Source organism: Pseudophryne corroboree, chromosome 2 (genome assembly GCF_028390025.1).
Source record: "Pseudophryne corroboree isolate aPseCor3 chromosome 2, aPseCor3.hap2, whole genome shotgun sequence".
Taxonomy (NCBI): domain Eukaryota; kingdom Metazoa; phylum Chordata; class Amphibia; order Anura; family Myobatrachidae; genus Pseudophryne; species Pseudophryne corroboree.
Window position 1 is genome coordinate 545,911,594 of NC_086445.1, and position 21,511 is coordinate 545,933,104.

General features: G+C 46.1%; 1 protein-coding gene across 1 annotated transcript in view; it reads left to right on the forward strand.

Moving 5' to 3' along the window:
* The window catches only part of AKIRIN1 (akirin 1), a 48,375-nt gene extending 27,228 nt beyond the window's left edge, over positions 1–21,147 (forward strand). The window contains exons 4-5 of the mRNA XM_063954310.1: positions 8,089–8,160; positions 19,878–21,147. Coding sequence (XP_063810380.1) covers positions 8,089–8,160; positions 19,878–19,888 — 83 coding nt within the window. The 3' untranslated portion in view covers positions 19,889–21,147. The remainder of the gene's footprint in view (positions 1–8,088; positions 8,161–19,877) is intronic.
* The last annotated feature ends 364 nt before the right edge of the window (positions 21,148–21,511 follow it).

Here is a 21,511-nt window from a genome sequence, read left to right on the forward strand (position 1 = left end):
GTTCCAAGACTTACCGCGGCTGCGTTTGACGGCATGGCGGTTGAACGCCGGATCCTGAAGGAAAAACGGCATTCCGGATGAAGTCATCCCTATCCTGATCAAAGCCAGGAAGGATGTAACCGAAAAACATTATCACCGCATTTGGCGAAAATATGTTGCGTGGTGCGAGGCCAGTAGGCCCGACGGAGGAAATTCAACTGGGTCGATTCCTACATTTCCTGCAAACAGGAGTGTCTATGGGCCTGAAATTGGGGTCCATTAAGGTTCAAATTTCGGCCCTGTCAATTTTCTTCCAAAAAGAACTAGCTTCAGTCCCTGAAGTTCAGACGTTTGTAAAAGGGGTACTGCATATACAGCCTCCTTTTGTGCCTCCAGTGGCACTTTGGGATCTCACTGTAGTTTTGGGTTCCAAAAGTCACATTGGTTTGAACCACTTGAATCTGTGGAGTTAAAATATCTCACATGGAAAGTGGTCATGCTGTTGACCCTGGCCTGGGCCAGGCGCGTGTCAGTATTGGCGGCTTTATCCTGAAAAAGCCCTTATCTGATTTTCCATTCGGACAGGGCGGAATTGAGGACTCATCCTCATTTTCTCCCTAAGGTGTTTTCAGCGTTTCACCTGAACCAACCTATTTGTGGTGCCTGCGGCTACTAGGGACTTGGAGGACTCCAAGTTGCTAGACGTTGTCAGGGCCCTGAAAATATGTTTCCAGGACGGCTGGAGTCAGGAAATCTGACTCGCTGTTTATCCTGTATGCACCCAACAAGCTGGGTGCTCCTGCTTCTAAGCAGACTATTGCTCGTTGGATTTGTAGTACAATTCAGCTTGCACATTCTGTGGCATGCCTGCCACAGCCAAAAATCTGTAAATGCCCACTCCACAAGGAAGGTGGGCTCATCTTGGGCGGCTGCCCGAGGGGTCTCGGCTTTACAACTTTGCCGAGCAGCTACTTGGTCAGGAGCAAATACGTTTGTAAAATTCTACAAAATTGATATCCTGGCTGAGGAGGACCTGGAGTTCTCTCATTTGGTGCTGCAGAGTCATCCGCACTCTCCCGCCCGTTTGGGAGCTTTGGTATAATCCCCATGGTCCTTACGGAGTCCCCAGCATCCACTTAGGACGTTAGAGAAAATAAGAATTTACTTACCGATAATTCTATTTCTCATAGTCCGTAGTGGATGCTGGGCGCCCATCCCAAGTGCGGATTGTCTGCAATACTGGTACATAGTTATTGTTACCAAAAAATCGGGTTATTGCTGTAGTGAGCCATCTTTTCTAGAGGCTCCTCTGTTATCATGCTGTTAACTGGGTTCAGATCACAAGTTGTACGGTGTGATTGGTGTGGCTGGTATGAGTCTTACCCGGGATTCAAAATCCTTCCTTATTGTGTACGCTCGTCCGGGCACAGTATCCTAACTGAGGCTTGGAGGAGGGTCATAGGGGGAGGAGCCAGTGCACACCAGATAGTCCTAAAGCTTTCTTTAGATGTGCCCAGTCTCCTGCGGAGCCACTATTCCCCATGGTCCTTACGGAGTCCCCAGCATCCACTACGGACTATGAGAAATAGAATTATCGGTAAGTAAATTCTTATTTTTATAGGTGCTATCCCTGTGATATATAGCGCCCTGGTGTGTGCTGGCATACTCTCCCTCTGTCTCCCCAAAGGGCTTTGTTGGGGTCCTGTCCTCTATCAGAGCATTCCCTGTGTGTGTGCTGTGTGTCGGTACGGCTGTGTCGACAGGTATGTGGAGGATAATGAGGTGGAGGCGGAGCGAATGCCTGTAAATATGTTGTCACCCCCTGCGGGGTCGACACCGGTGTGGTTGAACTTATGGAAGGATTACGTGAAAGTGTCAACTCCTTACATAAAAGGTCGACGACACGGAACAGCCGGCTACTCAGCTTGTGCCTTTTCCAGCGTCTCAAATGTCATGGGGGGCTCTAAAATCGCCCGCTACCTCAGATAACAGACACAGATGTCGACACGGATACTGACTCCAGTGTCGACATCGATGAGACTGGTGTACCCTCCAAATAGGTCCACCCGTTACAGGATTGAGACAATGAAAAATGTATTACACATTTATGATTATACCCCAGGTACCACATAAAAGGGTATTGTGTTTGGTGAGAGAAAACTATTAGTAGTTTTTCCTGCATCTGAGAAATTAAATGAGGTGTGTGAGGAAGAGTGGTTTTCCCCCGGTAAGAAATTGATAATTTCTACAACGGTTATTGGCAGCGTACCCTTTCCCGCCAGAGGATAGGTCACGCGGGGAAACACCCCATAGGGTAGATACAGCGCTTACACGCTAATCAGAAAAGGTGGCACTACCGTCTTCGGGTACGGCCGCCCTGAAGGAACCTGCTGATAGAAAGCAGGAGGTTACCCTATAAGATATGGTCACACACTAGGGCATTATATTGCGACCAGCCGTTGCTTTGGCATGGATGTGCAGTGCTCCCGCTACGTGGTCAGATTCCCTGTCGGAAAATAACTATGGATAGGGACAATATTTTGCTGAAAATAGAGCATATAAAAGACGTGGTCTTATACATGCGTGATGCACAGAGGGATATTTGCCGGCTGGCATCAAAAATGAGCGCTAGGTCCATTGCCGCCAGACGGGGGTTATGGACTTGGCAATGGTCAGGCGATGTAGACTCGAATCGGCACATGGAAGTTGCCCTATAAGGGGGTAAAACTGTTTGGGGATAGTTTTTCAGACCTCGTTTCCACAGCTACTGCTGGGAAATTAATTTTTTTGCCACAGGCTACCCCACAACAAAAGAAAGCACCGTATCATCAAGTACAGTCCTTTCGGCCCCAGAAAAACAAGTGGGCTAGAGGCTCATCCTTTCCGCCGAGAGGCAAAGGTAGAGGAAAAAAGCTGCAACACACAGCTAGTTCCCAAGAGCAGAAGTCCTCCCTGCGTCCGGTAGGTCCACAGCATGGTGCTGGGGCTGCTCAGGCGGACCCGGGTACGGTGGGGGCCCGTCTCCGATATTTCAGCGGACAGTGGGCTCTCTCACATGGATCCCTGGGTCCTTCAAGTAGTATCTCAGGGGTACAGGCTGGAGTTCGAGACGTTCTTCCCCCCGCCGTTTCCTAAACTGCCTTACCGGCACCTCCCTCTGCCAGGGAGACGGTGTTGGTGGATATTCAACACTATAATCACAACAAGTGATTGTCAAGGTGCCCCTCCTTCAGCAAGTAAGGGGTTACTATTCCACAGTGGTTGTGGTACCGCAACGGTTCGGTGAGACCCATCTTGAAATTAAAATACTTGAACTTTTATATCAGAAGATTCAAGTTCAAGATGGAATCGCTCAGGGCGCTTATTACGAGCCTGGACGAGGGGGATCACAGGGTCTCCCTGGACATCAAGGATGCGTACCTGCATGTCCCCATTCCCCCCCCCCCCCTCACCAGGAGTACCTCAGATATGTGGTACAGGACTGTCACTATCAGTTCCAGACGCGGCCGTTGGAGTTGTCCACGGCACCGAAGGTCTTTACCTAGGTAATGGCCGAAGTGATGATACTCCTTCGCAAGAAGGAAGTTTTTATTATCCCGTACTTGGACGATCTCCTGATAAAGGCGAGGTCCAAAGAACAGTTGGTAGTGGGGGTAGCACTCTCTCGGGAAGTGCTACAACAGCACGACTGGATTCTCAATATTCCAAAGTCACAGCTGGTCCCGACGACACGTCTTCTGTTCCTGGGAATGTTTCTGAACGCAGACCAGAAAAGAGTGTTTCTTCCAGTGGAAAAAGCCGAGGAGTTGTCATCTGTAGTCAGACATCCTAAAACCAGGACAGGTGTCGGTACATCAATGCACACGAGTCCTGGGAAAAATGGTAGCTTCGTACGAAGCATAATTCCATTCGGAAGACTCCACGCAAGGACGTTCCAGTGGGACCTGTGGGACTAATGGTCCGGGTCCCATGTACAGATACAACAGCGGATAACCCTGTCAGCAAGAAACAGGGTGTCGCTGCTGTGGTGGCTGCAGAGGGCTCATCTACTAGTGGGCCGCAGATTCGGAATACAGGACTGGGTCCTGGGGACCACGGATGCCAGCCTTCGGGGCTGGGGTGCAGTCACACAGGGAAGAAATTTCCAAGGAGATTTCGCTTCACATAAATATTCTGCAGCTAAGGGCCATTTACAATGCCCTAAGACAAGCAAGGCCCCTGCTTCAGAACCAGCCGGTACTGATCCAATCAGACGACATCACGGCGGTCGCCCATGTAAACAGACAGGGCGGCACAAGAAGCAGGATGGCGATGGCAGAAGCCACAAGGATTCTCCGATGGGCGACCTACACCCAGGAAAATGGGGACTTCATCCAGAAGTTTTCCAAATGCGGGTAAACCGTTGGGAATGACCACGGGTGGACATGATGGCGTCCCGCCTCAACAAGAAGTTGAAAAGATATTGCGCCAGGTCTAGGGAGCCTCAGGCGATCGCTGGGGAAGCTCTAGTGACACCGTGGGTGTACCAGTCGGTTTATGTGTCTCCTCCTCTACCTCTCATACCCAAGGTACTGAGAATAATAAGAAGGCGAGGAGTGAAAACCATACTCGGGGTTCCGGATTGGCCATGAAGAGCTTGGTACCCGGAACTTCAAGAGGTGCTGGCAGAGGACCCTTGGCCTCTGCCGCTCAGACAAGACCTGCTGCAGCAGGGACCCTGTCTGTTCCAAGACTTACCGCGGCTGCGTTTGACGGCATGGCGGTAGAACACCGGATCCTAAAGGAAAAGGGTATTGCGAAGGAAGTCATCCCTACCCTGATCATAGCCAGGAAGGATGTCACCGCAAGACATTATCGCCGCGTTTGGCGAAAATTTGTTGCTTGGTGGGAGGACATGAAGGCCCCGACGGAGGAATTTCAACTATGTCGATTCCTGCACTTCCTGCAAGCAGGGGTGACGTTTGGGCCTCAAATTGGGGTCCATCAAGGTCCAGATTGCGGCTCTGTCGATTTTCTTCCAGAAAGAACTGGCTTCACTGCCTGAAATTCAGACTTTGGTTAAAGGAGTACTACATATTCAGCCTCCTTTTGTGCCTCCTGTGGCACTTTTTGGATCTCAACGTGGTGTTGGATTTCCTAATGTCGCATTGGTTGAGCCACTTAAAACCATGGAGCTAAAGTATCTCGCGTGGAAAGTGGTCATGCTGTTGGCCTTGGCCAGGCGTGTGTCAGAATTGGCGGCTTTGTCATGTAAAAGGCCTTATCTGATTTTCTGTATGGATAGGGCAGAGTTGAGGACTCGTCCTCCGTTTCTCCCGAAGGTGGTCTCAGGTTTTCACTTGAACCAACCTATTGTGGTGCCTGCGGCTACTGGGGACTTGGAGGATTCCAAGTTGCTGGACGTAGTCAGGGCCCTGAAAATTTTATTTTTCCAGGACGGCTGGAGTCAGGAAAACTGACTCGCTGTTTATCCTGATGGCACCCAACAAGCTGGGTGCTTCTAAGCAGTCTATTGCGCGCTGGATTTGTAGCACTATTCAGCTGGCGCATTCTGCGGTAGGATTACCGCAGCCTAAATCAATAAAAGCCCATTCCACAAGGACGGTGGGCTCATCTTGGGCGGCTGCCCGAGGGGTCTCGGCTTTACAACTTTGCCGAGCAGCTACTTGGTCAGGGGCAAACACGTTTGCAAAATTCTACGAATTTGATACCCTGGCTGAGGAGGACCTGGAGTTCTCTCATTCGGGGCTGCAGAGTCATCCGCACTCTCCCGCCCGTTTGGGAGTTTTGGTATAATCCCCATGGTCCTTACGGAGTTCCCAGCATCCACTAGGACGTCAGAGAAAATAAGAATTTACTTACCGATAATTCTATTTCTCGTAGTCCGTAGTGGATGCTGGGCGCCCATCCCAAGTGCGGATTGTCTGCAATACTTGTATATAGTTATTGTTAACTAATCGGGTTCTTGTTGTGAGCCATCTATTCAGAGGCTCCTCTGTTATCATGCTGGTAACTGGGTTCATATCACAGGTTGTACGGTGTGATTGGTGTGGCTGGTATGAGTCTTACCCGGGATTCAAAATTCTTCCTTATTGTGTACGCTCGTCCGGGCACAGTATCCTAACTGAGGCTTGGAGGAGGGTCATAGGGGGAGGAGCCAGTGCACACCAGATAGTCCTAAAGCTTTCTTTAGATGTGCCCAGTCTCCTGCGGAGCCGCTATTCCCCATGGTCCTTACGGAGTTCCCAGCATCCACTACGGACTACGAGAAATAGAATTATCGGTAAGTAAATTCTTATTTTTTGACTGAATAGAAAGCAGTTCATACTAGAATTAAAATGTATTATAGTTTCTCATATATTATGAGGATTTTTTTTTTTTTTATTAAATATTGTCGCTTTGACAGAAGTATGAGTGAGGGAGTCTGATCATTTGCCACCTTCATTGCACACTTACTCCCTATTGGCAACTGATTGAATCTTACCTGGTGGGTCAAACCTTCCAGCTCCTGCAGGGCTCAGGATATGGTAGTTCCTACCTCTGTTCAAGCAGCAGTTGTAAAGGTCCCGCCACCCTCATCGGACTTTTACATTAGGTAGCCCAGGGCAGAGTCTCCATTTTTAATGCAATCTATTCTATACAAAAAATAAATTAAGAAGCAACGATAGTACCTTTTTATTGGCAATTTATAAGTTTCCTTTGTGGGATTTTATTTTCACCAATTTCCCTTTTATGGGTACAGAGCAAATAAAATATTATGGCTACTTGTTTGACTGTTGGATTCTGATGTAATTGGCTATAGTATGTTCTGAGACTAATATGCACCTTTTGAGCACCCCTAATATCGACTACCACTATGGGGCACTGAGAAACAGCAGTTCGGTCTGTGGGAAAATGTGATTGGGGAGGGGAGAGAACCCTTGACACAGCAGTCACGGGGGTTGATTCAATTATTTTTTTTGGTGGCGCCCAATGGCAGTAATTCAATTGTTCTGCCATTTGGGTGTGATCACCTGTGGTGCCGACATTTCTGCTTGCAATGTGTTAAATGTATCTTTGCATTGCAGTGACTATTTAGACGGGATTAGCGCTATTTGCCTCTAAACCCTGTCTGTTTTGATGATTAAAACGTAATGGGCGCACAATTAGAGCAACAATTGAATTACTCTGATGGGCTCCCAAAAAACATTTGAATCACCCCCATTATGTCCACTTTACTAGTAAATCATGATTCATCACTGGTTTGGCTGAAATATTATTAGACTGTTTGAATAAATGATTTGCTTTGGTCCAGTGTGTATAGAATCTGGAAGCACACAATACATCTTGATCAGACACAAGTAATATTGTTGCCTGACTGATAAAGTACAGTCTGCTGGACATGGGTGACATGATGACTGTAGCACTCCTGCCAACGCGTTTTTTTTTTTCCAATGGGCAGTGTCTTGACTACCAGCTGTCAGGGCACTGAAAGGAGCAGGCTATATATAGGAAGTCGGAACAATTTGGATATAGCAGGCATGAGGTGCAAATCTTCAATGCTTCCAAACACAAGTAACGTCATGAGTGGTTATAGGGTCATTGGAAACAATTATATTATCAAACATATTTTTGTATATTGTTCTAAAGTTAAAACAGTGTGCAAAAAGGGCTCAAGTGGTATGGGTCCTTAGTATTATGCAAGAGCCCCATGACCCATGATTTTTTGTAAAAGCTGCTGTGATGTGAGGATAGTATGGGCCAGATTAGCCAGTCACTGCTGTTACCGCTGCAAATCAGTTTCAGCCCATGGTAAGCCTGCAAGCTGCACTTACCCTGTACTTCTGTTTGAACCCTTCTGTAGTTTGTACAAAAATCTGCAGGAAATAGCACTTTCTGCCACAGATCCGGACACTTAACCTGGAATCTATGGCATTAAAACGGCTAATTAAACTTGGCCTTTAATGTTTTAACTAAACTGTGAATAATTTAACATAGGAAACTTGGGTAGGATCTTGCAAATTTTAAGAGACACGCACAAAGGGAATATTAAAAAATATTAAATGTTAAATATATTTGAAAATGCTAACAATTTTTTTTTTTTCACTGTACTTTTTCTTGCTTATGTAGAACAATATGAATCGTTTGTGAAATTTACACATGATCAGATTATGCGACGGTATGGGGCAAGGCCTGCAAGCTGTAAGTATGAATTTTATTTTAATTTTCAAAATCCACATGTCGACTAAGTTTCAGAAGCAAAATCTGATGTGAAGGAAGTTTGTGTGCACTCTGGCTCCATAGGACTCGCTGGTTTCATAGTTATAAGGAAACTGCATTGGATTAAAGAGGTTGCAAAAAAAAAAGGTCAATATAGGGGGGGAAAAAAGTCTATGAATTCTGATATTTAAATTAACGGATAGTTACGCTTTTATAAGATTCTTTAGTGAACAACATGCAAATGCTGTTTATGTAAGGGATTCTAGTGACAAATTATGAGCGTTTATGCTGTGTACTCTAGCAGTTACAATGGCAGGAATCTGCTGTGGCTTTTTCCCCAGTGTTAATACAAGTTAAGTCTCCTATATCCGAAATATTCTGAAATCCAACATTTTTTAGTATGACTGAGACGGTGACACCTTTTGCTTTCTGATGGTTCAGTGTACACAAACTGTTTCGTGCACAAAATTGCCTAAAATATTATATAAGGTGCAGTGATCGCGCTGAGCCAAAAAAAAAGTAGGTTCCATGGACTCCTCACTTTTAAAAATTGGGGTCCTCCTACTTGTCTTTTCTCTTACGTCCTAGAGGATGCTGGGGACTCCGTAAGGACCATGGGGTATAGACGGGCTCCGCAGGAGACATGGGCACTATAAAGAACTTTAGAATGGGTGTGCACTGGCTCCTCCCTCTATGCCCCTCCTCCAGACCTCAGTTAGATCCTGTGCCCAGAGGAGACTGGGTGCATTACAGGGGAGCTCTCCTGAGTTTCTCTGAAAAAAGAATTTTGTTAGGTTTTTTATTTTCAGGGAGCACTGCTGGCAACAGGCTCCCTGCATCGTGGGACTGAGGGGAGAGAAGCAGACCTACTTAAATGATAGGCTCTGCTTCTTAGGCTACTGGACACCATTAGCTCCAGAGGGAGCCTGAACGCAGGTCTCACCCTCGCCGTTCATCCCGGAGCCGCGCCGCCGTCCTCCTCGCAGAGCCGGAAGATAGAAGCTGGGTGAGTATAAGAAGAAAGAAGACTTCAAAGGCGGCAGAAGACTTCAGATCTTCTATGAGGTAACGCGCAGCGGTAACGCTGCGCGCCGTTGCTCCCACACACTACACACACTGCAGGCACTGATGGGTGCAGGGCGCATGTGGGGCGCCCTGGGCAGCAATAAACCTCTAGGACTGGCTCTTATGAATATATAGGCTGCGGAGGCAATATATTTTATAATCCCCCGCCAGTATAAATAAATTTGAGCGGGACCGAAGCCCGCCGCTGAGGGGGCGGAGCTTGATCTCACAGCACTAACCAGCGCCATTTTCTCCACAGCACACTGCAGAAGCTGGCTCCCCGGACTCTCCCCTGCTGAACACTGTGACAGAGGGCAAAAAAGAGGGGGTGAGGGGCACTTGTAAGGCGCAGTGAGTGTATAGATTTATCTATATGATTATATAAAAGCGCGGTTTATCTGGGAATTTTCTTTCCAGTGTTATTGGCGCTGGGTGTGTGCTGGCATACTCTCTCTCTGTCTCTACCTTTTTGCCTTATGTTACCCCACAGCAAAAGAAAACTCCACAGTATCAGATGCAGTCCTTTCGGTCGCATAAGTCCAGACGAGGTCGGGGCTCTTCCTTCCTCGCCAGAGGTAAGGGTAGAGGGAAAAGAATGCCTGCTACGGCCAGTTCCCAGGAACAGAAGTCCTCCCCGGCTTCTACTAAATCCACCGCGTGACGCTGGGGCTCCACTGAGGGAGGCCGCACCAGTGGGGGCACGTCTTCGACTCTTCAGCCACGTCTGGGTTCAGTCGGACGTGGATCCTTGGGCGATGGAAATTGTATTCCAGGGCTACAAGCTGGAATTCGAAGACGTGCCTCCTCGTCGATTCTTCAAATCGGCTTTACCAGCTTCTCCCCCAGAGAGGGAGATCATTTTAGTTGCAATTCAAAAGCTGTGTCAACAGGAAGTGATTATCAAGGTTCCCCTAACACAACAGGGGAAAGGGTACTATTCAACCCTATTTGTGGTCCCGAAACCGGATGGCTCGGTCAGACCCATTCTAAATCTAAAATTCCTGAACCTGTTCTTAAAAAGGTTCAAGTTCAAGATGGAATCGCTCAGGGCGGTCATCTCCAGCCTGGAAGGGGGGGATTTTATGGTGTCATTAGACATAAAGGATGCATACCTTCACGTCACCATATATCCTCCTCATCAGGCATACCTGAGATTCGCTATACAGGACTGTCATTACCAGTTTCAGACATTGCCGTTTGGGCTTTCCACGGCCCCGAGGGTGTTCACCAGGGTAATGGCGGAAATGATGATGCTCCTACGCAGGCAAGGAGTCACAATTACAGGACGAGAGAGTATACTGGCGCCGGCTGAATTTCAAATAATGAACGGATGCAAATTTATCAATAAAAAATTATTCATACATTTATTAAAATTAGACTAAAAATGATTACAACAAATCTAATTGTCAAAAGGGTAATAAAATAGATAAGGGATTGAGAGTCTCTCAAATTAACATGTGACCACTTCTATCTCCACTTAGGCAATATGCACTTGTTTTCTGGCTAGGACTCAGTCCTCCAAAGTGTCCTCAATAAATTTTGGATATGGATATTACCATGGTCTCAGGAAGAAGTCCCCTTGGCTCTCAATTGCAGGTCGAGGTCCAATGGCAGCAGGGGAATGTCCAGAGATTCCAAATAGGCAGCACTAGTGAGGATCCTATGGGAGTTTGTAAGTCCAATAATTGCCAGATGATTGAGAATGGCAGGTGCAATGCCCGTGATCAGAAGGAGAAGGGGCTCAACGCGTTACGCTGGTCTTGGTCACCACCAGCTTCCTCAGGAGCATACTCCTGATGAAGCTGGTGGTGACCAAGACCAGCGTTGAGCCCCTTCTCCTCCTCCATTGCCTAAGTGGAGATAGAAGTGGTCACATGTTAATTTGAGAGACTCTCAATCCCTTATCTATTTTATTACCCTTTTGACAATTAGATTTGTTGTAATCATTTTTAGTCTAATTTTAATAAATGTATGAATAATTTGTTATTGATAAATTTGCATCCGTTCATTATTTGAAATTCAGCCGGCGCCAGTTCACTCTCTCGTCCTGTATTCACTTTTTTAGGGACTAACCATCCCTATACAGGCTGCCGTTGACAGCGCACTCACCTATTGTTCAAGGAGTCACAATTATCCCGTACTTGGACGATCTCCTGATAAAAGTGAGATCAAAGGAACAGTTGCAGAAAAGCGTGTCGCTCTCCCTGAGAGTGCTACAGCAACATGGATGGATTCTAAATCTGCCAAAGTCGCAGTTGGTTCCAACGACTCGGCTATCTTTCTTAGGCATGATTCTGGACACAGAACAAAAGAGGGTTTTTCTCCCGAGGGGAAAAAGCCCAGGAACTCCAGAACATGGTAAGAGACCTGTTAAAACCGAAAAGAGTGTCAGTCCATCAATGCACTCGAGTACTGGGGAAAATGGTGGCGGCGGCCTATGAGGCCATCCCCTTCGGCAGGTTTCATGCGAGGACGTTTCAATGGGACCTTCTGGACAAGTGGTCCGGGTCCCACCTTCAAATACATCAGAAAATAACTTTGTCCCCCAGGGCCAGGGTGTCTCTCCTGTGGTGGCTCCAGGGTGCTCACCTTCTAGAGGGTCGCAGGTTCGGCATTCAGGACTGGATTCTGGTGACCACGGACGCAAGCCTCCGAGGATGGGGAGCAGTCACACAAGGAAGGAATTTTCAGGGACACTGGTCAAGCCAGGAGGCTTTTCTACACATCAACATACTGGAATTGAGGGCCATATACAACGGCCTACGACAAGCGGAGAATCTTCTTCGCGACCTACCGGTTCTGATTCAATCAGACAACGTCACAGCCTTGGCTCATGTAAACCGCCAAGGCGGGATAAGGAGCAGAGTGGCAATGGCGGAAGCCACCAGGATTCTGTGCTGGGCAGGAAATCACGTAAGCGCTCTGTCAGCGGTATTCATTCCTGGAGTGGACAGCTGGGAAGGAGACTTCCTCAGCAGACACGATCTCCATCCAGGAGAGTGGGGACTTCATCAAGAAGTTTTTGCAGAGATAACAAGTCTTTGGGGACTTCCTCAAATAGACATGATGGCGTCACGCCTCAACAAGAAGCTTCGGAGGTATTGTGCCAGGTCAAGGGACCCTCAGGCAGTAGCGGTGGACGCTCTCGTGACACCATGGGTGTTTCAGTCGGTCTATATGTTCCCTCCTCTTCCTCTCATCTCAAAGATACTGAGAATCATAAGGCGAAAAAGAGTGCAGACAATACTCATTGTTCCAGATTGGCCTCGAAGGGCCTGGTATTCAGATCTTCAGGAGCTGCTCACAGAAGATCCATGGCCTCTTCCTCTCAGGGAGGACCTGTTACAGCAGGGGCCCTGCGTGTTCCAAGACTTACCGCGGTTACTTTTGACGGCATGGCGGTTGAACACCAAATCCTAGCTGGGAAGGGTATTCCGGAAGAAGTCATCCCTACTCTGATAAAGGCTAGGAAGGAGGTGACGGCGAAACATTATCACCGCATCTGGAGGAGTATGTTTCTTGGTGTGAAGCCAAAAATGCTCCTACGGAAGACTTCCACTTGGGCCGGTTTCTCCACTTTCTACAGACTGGAGTGGATATGGGCCTAAAGTTAGGCTCCATTAAGGTACAGATTTTGTCCCTTTCTATATTCTTCCAGAAAGAATTGGCTTCTCTCCCAGAAGTCCAGACTTTTGTAAAGGGAGTGCTGCACATCCAGCCTTCTTTTGTGCCCCTAGTGGCACCATGGGACCTTAATGTGGTGTTACAGTTCCTAAAATCTCACTGGTTTGAGTCTCTTCAAACTGTTGAGTTAAAATTTCTCACTTGGAAGGTGGTCATGTTGTTGGCCTTGGCAATCTGCAAGGCGGGTGTCCGAATTGGCGGCCTTGTCTCATAAGAGCCCCTATCTCATTTTCCATGTGGATAGAGCAGAGTTGAGGACTCGTCCTCAATTTTTGCCTAAGGTGGTGTCATCGTTTCATATGAACCAACCTATTGTGGTGCCTGTGGCTACGGGAGATTGGGAGGATTCCAAATCCCTTGATGTAGTCAGGGCCTTAAAAATTTACGTGGCCTGAACGGTTCGAGTTAGGAAAACAGAGGCACTGTTTGTCCTGTATGCAGCCAACAAGGTTGGCGCCCCTGCTTCTAAGCAGACTATTGCCTGCTGGATCAGTAACACGATTCAGCAGGCTCATTCTATGGCTGGATTGCCGGTACCTAATTCGGTAAAGGCCCATTCCACTAGGAAGTTGGGCTCTTCTTGGGCGGCTGCCCGAGGTGTCTCGGCATTGCAACTTTGCCGAGCGGCTACTTGGTCGGGTTCAAACACTTTTGCTAGATTCTACAAGTTTGATACCTTGGCTGAGGAGGACCTCATGTTTGCTCAATCGGTGCTGCAGAGTCATCCGCACTCTCTCGCCCGGTCTGGAGCTTTGGTATAATCCCCATGGTCCTTACGGAGTCCCCAGCATCCTCTAGGACGTAAGAGAAAATAAGATTTTAAACCTACTGGTAAATCTCTTTCTCCTAGTCCGTAGAGGATGCTGGGCGCCCGTCCCAGTGCGGACATATTTCTGCATGACTTGTATATAGTTGTTGCTTACATAAGGGTTATGTTACAGTTGGAATCGGTCTTTGACTGATACTGTTTTTTGTTCATACTGTTAACTGGTTGCGTATATTCCATGTTGTACGGTGTGGATGGTGTGGGCTGGTGTGAATCTTGCCCTTAGATTACCAAAATCCTTTCCTCGTACTGTCCGTCTCCTCTGGGCACAGTTTCTCTAACTGAGGTCTGGAGGAGGGGCGTAGAGGGAGGAGCCAGTGCACACCCATTCTAAAGTTCTTTATAGTGCCCATGGTCCTTACGGAGTCCCCAGCATCCTCTACGGACTAGGAGAAAAAGATTTACCGGTAGGTTTAAAATCTTATTTTTTTGGTTCCCATCGGAATGAAGGTTCTTTTTTAATCTTGTTTGGACACTACAAAAGTGTTGCAAGGTGGGGGGATGGGGTGACAATGCTGCTGAGCTGTGTATCATGCAGGACACCCTGCACCAGAGGTAATACTAGACACTTTGGTGCCCTTAGGCAGAAAGTGAATTGGTGTTCCGCCTCCCAGACCACAAAGTATAGGAAATGCGCGCCGAAGGCGTGCTGCAAAATTTTAGGGGCGTGGCTTCATGAGGAAGGGGCGTGGCCACATAATAGTGCCAATTCACATTACACCACACAGTAGTGCCGCTTATACACATTGCACCAGGTAGAGCACTTTATACATATTGCGCCACATAGAGCACGTTATACACTTTGCTCCAGGTACAGCACAGGGGCAGATGCGGGGGGGCTAATGCGGAGCGGTACTCACCATTGCGGCGGAGGGCGCTGTGCCTGGTGAGCTTGGTCAGTCTCTTGGTGCTGGTGGCGGAGCGTGCAGCGGGGGGAGGAAATGGAGATGAGCGTGGCCAGTCTCTTGGTGCTGGCGGCGGAGCGTGCAGCGGGGAGGAGGTGGAGATGAGCGGGGCTCAGCGCTGCAGCACAGATTAATGTGCTGGCGGCGGAGCCCAGGTCAGCAGGGGAGGAGGATTCAAAGCGGGCGGACTGGTGGGAGACACTGCAGGGATGATTGGCTGGAGACTACAGGAGGTGATTGGTTGAGGAAACAGCCAGTCACCACCTGCGTGCCACTGATTGGCTAGCGCGATTACAGATTCAGATGAGTGCGTCCAGCTATTCCGCTAAATGTGAGTCCCGGAGTATTTGCTGCTGCGGAGCGCGTCCCCGGGGACCCTCCCATTTTAGATAAGTGAATCCCCGGACATCAAAAGCAGGTAAAATACGCGCTATAGACTGAGGTGTATATGAAACATAAATACATTTCATGTTTAGACTTGGGTCCCATCCCCAAGATATCTCATTATGGCATGCAAACATTCCAAAATACTTCTTGTCCCAATCATTTTGGTTAAGGGAGACTCCACCTGTATATACTTATCTCACTGGAGTATCCTCATTGTGGAAAGGAAAATTCTTTTCTTTGTTGAAGTTGGTGAGTAAGCCCGCAGATTATAGCAAATTGACCAGTAGTAGAGGGGGCTATCCTCTGAGTCTCAGCCTTGGAATGTAGAGCGCATGTTGAAATTGTAAAAGTAATCTCCTCCCCTCTACATCCTATCTGGTCTGAGTGGTCAATAAGATCCTAGTTTAACTATTCTCATGAGGGCAACATCCCCTGCAGCTGTATTTTTACCTTTATTTCTTTTTAAGCCTTAAGTTTTAACTGAAAGCTGCATGAAATGGAGCACCTAAGAGTGCTAACAAGCGCCACTGCTTTCGCTGGTTTTATGTTTTTTGCTTCCCGCATAAGTATTTATGTAATTTTGAAGAGAAATCACTTTGGGATCTACTGCTGAATTTTGCTTGCTGCCGGACAAGAGTACCACCTGCTGGTAGGCTGTGGCTGAAACTGAACACAGTTGACTGTGCTTACCTAGTTAACAGATATTGCTTGGTTTTAATCTGTTACTTGTGAAGCAGTCTGACGAGACCCATTCTTTGCCTGTGTGGGCTCTCTGTCAGCTATATGAATGCCGTTATTCTCCGTGCAATTTTGTGAGGCAGCAACTGGAGGGAGTGTGTGATTAGTTCTCCTTGTAGGGCTTTCCTGTCAGTTGAACTGCAGTTTTACCTCTAGAAGTCTGTGGTGATAGAGCGTTGCATTCTTCTGTGAGGCACGCTTGAGTGACTTTACATATAGAACACCTCTCAAAACTATTGAATAACATTAATTTCATTCTGCTTGTATGGGTGTTGTATACAGTAGCGGATCTTGCCACGGGCAAGCAGGACTTTTGCCCGGGGCGCCGCCTTCCGAGGGCGCCGGCGCCATCCGGAGGGTGCCGCACCATGGCAAGATCCGCCGCTGCTGTGGTGCCCTGCCGCTGCCCTGTGAAGGGAAACTAGACGCTACGCGTCTAGTTTCCCTTCCTGGAGAGGACCTTAACTGTAATGATGTGCGGTGCGCGTTGACGTCATCGCGCACCGCACAGCAAAGGTCCTCTCCACGAAGGGAACTAGACGCTTAGCGTCTAGTTTTCCTTCGTGGAGAGGACCTTTGCTGTGCGGTGCGCGATTACGTCATCGCGCACCGCACATCCTACTACAGTACGGGGGCGTAACTGACCACGCCCCCTAATGCCGCCCGGGGCGCAAGAAGCCCCGGAACCGACCGCGGTTGTATATGTGTTTTGTCCTGGAAATTTGTGGACACTGCTATTCATTCTCCCTCTCTTCTGTTGATTTCCCTGCCCACTCCTTATTTTGGGGAGTATGTCCTGCTGTGGACACTTTCACTCTGTGGATACATGCTTCAACTACAGTTGTTCTCTTTTCTGTTATGTCTGAAGAAGGGTGCACTTCAAGACCCAGAGCAGCCATGGCCTTTTTGTACTACACTTGCTCAAAATTTCTGACATAGCTGCAGGTGACGGTTTGGACATGACAGAACTAGTTTAGCTTATGTGACCGGTATAGTCCCTTGCAAAAATAGTGATAGGGCCTCCTGAGAGTTAAAAGTAGGTGAGTAAACCTTTTTGTTCATGATATTCTTTTCTTTTCTGGAACCCTGTCCACAATTACAGGTTTCTTGGATTCCATGTCCATCTCCTTAGGGCAGTGGTTCCCAAACTTTTTTGAATCACGGTGCCCTAGAGTATCAGAATTTTTATCACGGCACCCCAAGGCCAAAAGTTTCTTATTGGGAAATTTATAAAAAATATGAAATTAAGTAAATTATGTTTATATGTCATACTTAGGTTCAGTTATGTGGTGAGGGACAAGATTTGCTTCTGTTTGTACACATATTTTATGATTGGCAGCCACAAGTAGTAGTTTTGCCTATTACATGGATAATAAATATTTTGAATTGGTCCTAGACCACCAACCCAAGGCACCCCTGCAAGTGTCCCGCGGCACCCCAGGGTGCCACGGCACACAGTTTGGGAACCACTGCCTTAGGGTCATCCCAACTCCTGCCATCTCCACAGTAGTTTCGGGAACCACTTGAGTCATGTCCGTGTAAAAGGTTTTTCGATGACATGGTCTTGGGAAGTTCTGTGATGCCTTATCCTGTGAATACTGAAAGCGCTTTGCTTCAGCAAAGGTCCATTTTCCAAATTAATTCTACTTGCATCTTTCAATTATAGATGCTGATGAGTTTCAGGATGATTTGGATTTTGCTGACCTTTCCAGTTGAGAGGAGGTAGTCTACAAAGCTATGTAGGCTATTTGGTGCTGGCTGTCTGTCAAGCACTTTAGTTTCTAGACTGTGTTGAGACCAGAGGTTCAGGTTCTTTATCTACTTAAGTGAACAAAAGAAAAACAAGCAATTAGTTTACTTATGCTCAATTTCTCACTTGCTGGAGTACTAAAGGAGGCTTGGGAAAGATTTTAATAAATAAATGCCAACATGCTTTCCCTCATATTTTTTTCAAATGAAGATTTGACGTATGGTGATCTTAACCATGGCTCCTGTATCTTTTACCTAAATTCACTGGTGACCCTATCCCCTAATGTAGTGTTTTTATAGGACTCCGCAGATAAGAGATATGAGAGGCCAGTTAAATCCGTTTTGCTATCAGCAGGAATTTCACTCTGACCAATATTGGCAGACGATTGGACAAACAAAGTGGTGGAATATCAGTCATCCCAAACCTAGACTATCCTCTCATAAAGGTAGAGCCATTGCTCAAATCCCATTTACAACTAGTGCTGCAGACCTTGCAAAGACATGTTTGGATGGGATGCAGTCACTTTACCTCCAATCATAATCCCGACGGACTATATACCGACACCCATTGACCGATGGTCGAAATCCCGACAAGGTCTAAATACCGACACGGACTAAATACCGACGGCATTTTACATGTCGGTATTTAGACCTTGTCGGTATTTTACATGTCGGTATTTAGTCCGTGTCGGTATTTAGACCTTGTCGGGATTTCGACCATCGGTCAATGGGTGTCGGTATATAGACCGTCGGGATTATGATTGGCGGGATTTCATACCGATCCCGTTTGGATGATCAGCTTTCAGATAGTGTTTATTACATCGTAAAAGGCTGAACATGTTCAACATCGGTTGTCAGTGTTTCTGGTTGAGAAGATTGTAGCAGTTCGTTAGTAGGCTGCAACATCGCTGTCAGTCAACATGCCTGTTTCCAGTACATGAAAATGTTAGGAATTCACTCCAGCATCCTCCAGACTGAGGGTGGGTAGGTGGGTACACACTAGAGCGACTGCCAAACATCCCAATGGTCTGGCTGAATTCTATTCGGCTTGGACCATGCGAGTTTGACTGTACACACTACACGATGTAATGAACGATACATCGTTGCGTCATTCCTTACCCTGCAGAGCCCCACATACAATATCGTCTGATTGGCTGCGCAGCATGGCAGACCAGAAGATGTAGCATGTAACACTTGGGAGAGCACAATTGTGCGTACTTACTAGACTATTTAGAGGATTTGTTGTTCCAATGTGGCAAATTGTCCCGATATTGCTCTAGTGCAAATGTTCTCAAATGTGGTCCAGCCTTGAGAACCTCTGCTTTAGTGTGTACCCACCCTAAGATTCTAGCCAGATGGATTTGGCAAACTTCTTGCTTGGAGGTTCAGATTTTCAGACTGTTCTTTGTTAGCCATTCATCTCCCCTCTAGTGGTTACAGATAGCATTTTCTCAGGGATATTTTCTAAGTACTAGTGGACTATGGTGGTGAATGACACCAGCAAGCAGGGATTGGGTGCAGTGGCACTTAATCTCTGCCTGCAGGGACATTGGTCTTATATACAAAATAAGGCTGCTAATGCACATTCTAGAGCTTCATGCTGTTCTCGAACTCTTCTGCAAGTACAACACTTTCTTCAGGGGAAGCCAAATACGCATTCTGTTGGCATACATCAATCACTAGGCTTTAACTCAAAGTGATTTGGAAATGGCAAACATGAACTAAATACAGTATACCAGTGGGTAGAAAAACGCATCCCAGCAATTTCGGCAGTCTACATTCCAGGGGTCAGAAACAAGGAGGCAAGACTATTTGGGCAGTCACAGGTTGCATCTAGGGCAAAAGGGTCCTCAACCTGAATGTGTTCCATCCACTGGTAGGGTGGTGGGTTTAGTCTTGGTGTGGGCAGCTGACAGCCTGGAGTCCATTTCACTGTAGGAGCTCTGAGTGTGCAGCCCTGGCTATCTGTATTGCTTTTCAGGAGTCTAGATGTGTTCTGTGTATCAACATAGTATGGGATGATTATCCCTTGAAATCACAGAAGAAGCACTTGAAATGCTGCAGCAAAGCTGGATGAGCAGGCAACATGGATAGACAAAGGTGATGAGCCCTTTTGGAGACCAGGGTGGGCTCTGGCCAGGGTGTGTTTGCTGTGTGCATGGATGAAATAAATAATATGCAGTTTCATGCTAAAGTGCTGTTACAACTGATCTATGATTTGTTTTTCATACTATCTGTAGTTCCTTAATTTGTGCAGGGTTATGTTATTTCAAACGTAGAAAAGTACTTATTTTGCCATTAGATTATTTGACAAAATACTTTAATTCCCTTTTTTATCTTTACAGATGTGTCTTGAAACTTTGCCATCTGGGTACCAGTTTTGACTTTTACAGCTGCTCCACATCGTTTGCCACCAGTGAGATGGCACATTATTATTATTTTTTTTCACATTGTGTCATCTAGAGAGAATTTTAATGTCATTGCTGGCTGCCTTCACGTCCATTTTTTTTTTTTTTTTTTTTTTTTTTTTTTAAATCCTCCAGTTCTCTATATGGACATTTGTTATAATACTGCATCACCCATTAAAACGGACCGTAATCTGCCAGATTGTATATTTTTTTTTTTTTTTTATGGCTATTTCCCATCTTCACCCCTGTCTTGTGCCCTATATGGCATTAGACCAAGGACCATGTATTTCCATGGAGTGATTCATGTTTTTTTCTTTTGTTTTTTTCTTTTTCCCCTCTGAATAATTTTGAGGAGTAATTTGCCTTTGCTTGATGCACTACAACTAAGTTGTAAGAACTTTTTATTTTTTTGTTAGAGTGGGGGGAATTATTAGCCTGAAAATGACAAAGGACAATACAGGCTATAATTGTGGCATATTTAGTGAGTAGTGATTATAACCTCATTGCTGTATACATAACCACACAATCCCAACATGATTATTATGAAATGTTTGGTTATTATGTTTTTGGGGATATTTTGTCTGCTACAGAGACAACATTGTTTATGGACTTTGTAGTAAAATATCTACTGGTATTTTGATGAGTGCATTGTTTAAAGTTTTTTGTTTTGGCATGAAAATATACTATGTGGTTGTCAGACTGTACATGAACTAATCATAATCCTTCATCATAGGAAGGGTGTGAAAGAAGTCACACAGACTTTATATAATATTGTGCCTCTAGTGTCATTTTAAATTAGTTGAAATAAAAGAAAGTGGGTTAAATTTCTCTTATGAGCAGTTCTGATTGATAAGTGATTTATTGCTTTAATTAAACAGTAAGCTTGTACAAATGGCTGTCCGTTCCATCTGAGCCTACTAATTAACAGACCTTGCGTGTGTCTAGAACGGTTATAAGTGACTATGTTTCCGTGTTTTCCACAGCACTCTACTTATTTCCTTACTGTGTACACTAGGATTTTCACAATAAGACTGGGTGTTTGCTACACAGATCTTCTTCCAGGTCTTATGACTTAACAGTATAGTTTACCGAAAACGCCCATCATACAGAAAATTAGCAAAGTATATCGGTAGCTGAAGATCTATAGGCTTCCTGTGTCTGAAAGGGGTTTATCTTTTAAATGAAGTACACAAAAAAAAAAACCAAATGTTATATATTTTAAGTCTGTTACCTCATACTGTGCTAATTACGCTTACATATTCTTTAAATATACAGTTGCATGTTCAAAAGTAGGTAGACGACATTAATGTAAAATTCTGATCACATTAAATGCATAAATGTAATTTATAGAAACTTTGAAATCTGTTTTCTTCAGTAATTGTTTTACTAAGCTGTGACCAGTTAAAAAAAACACAGAAATCAACCTGTGTATGTGTGCGCTGTTTGGCCCAAATAGCCAACATGAAGGGGGCTGGAGTATTATATGAGGACATGAGAACAACATCTGCATTCCACGGGGAATCGATCTCTGCAAATTTTTGGGAAACTACAAGTGTGTCTTAAAATATATA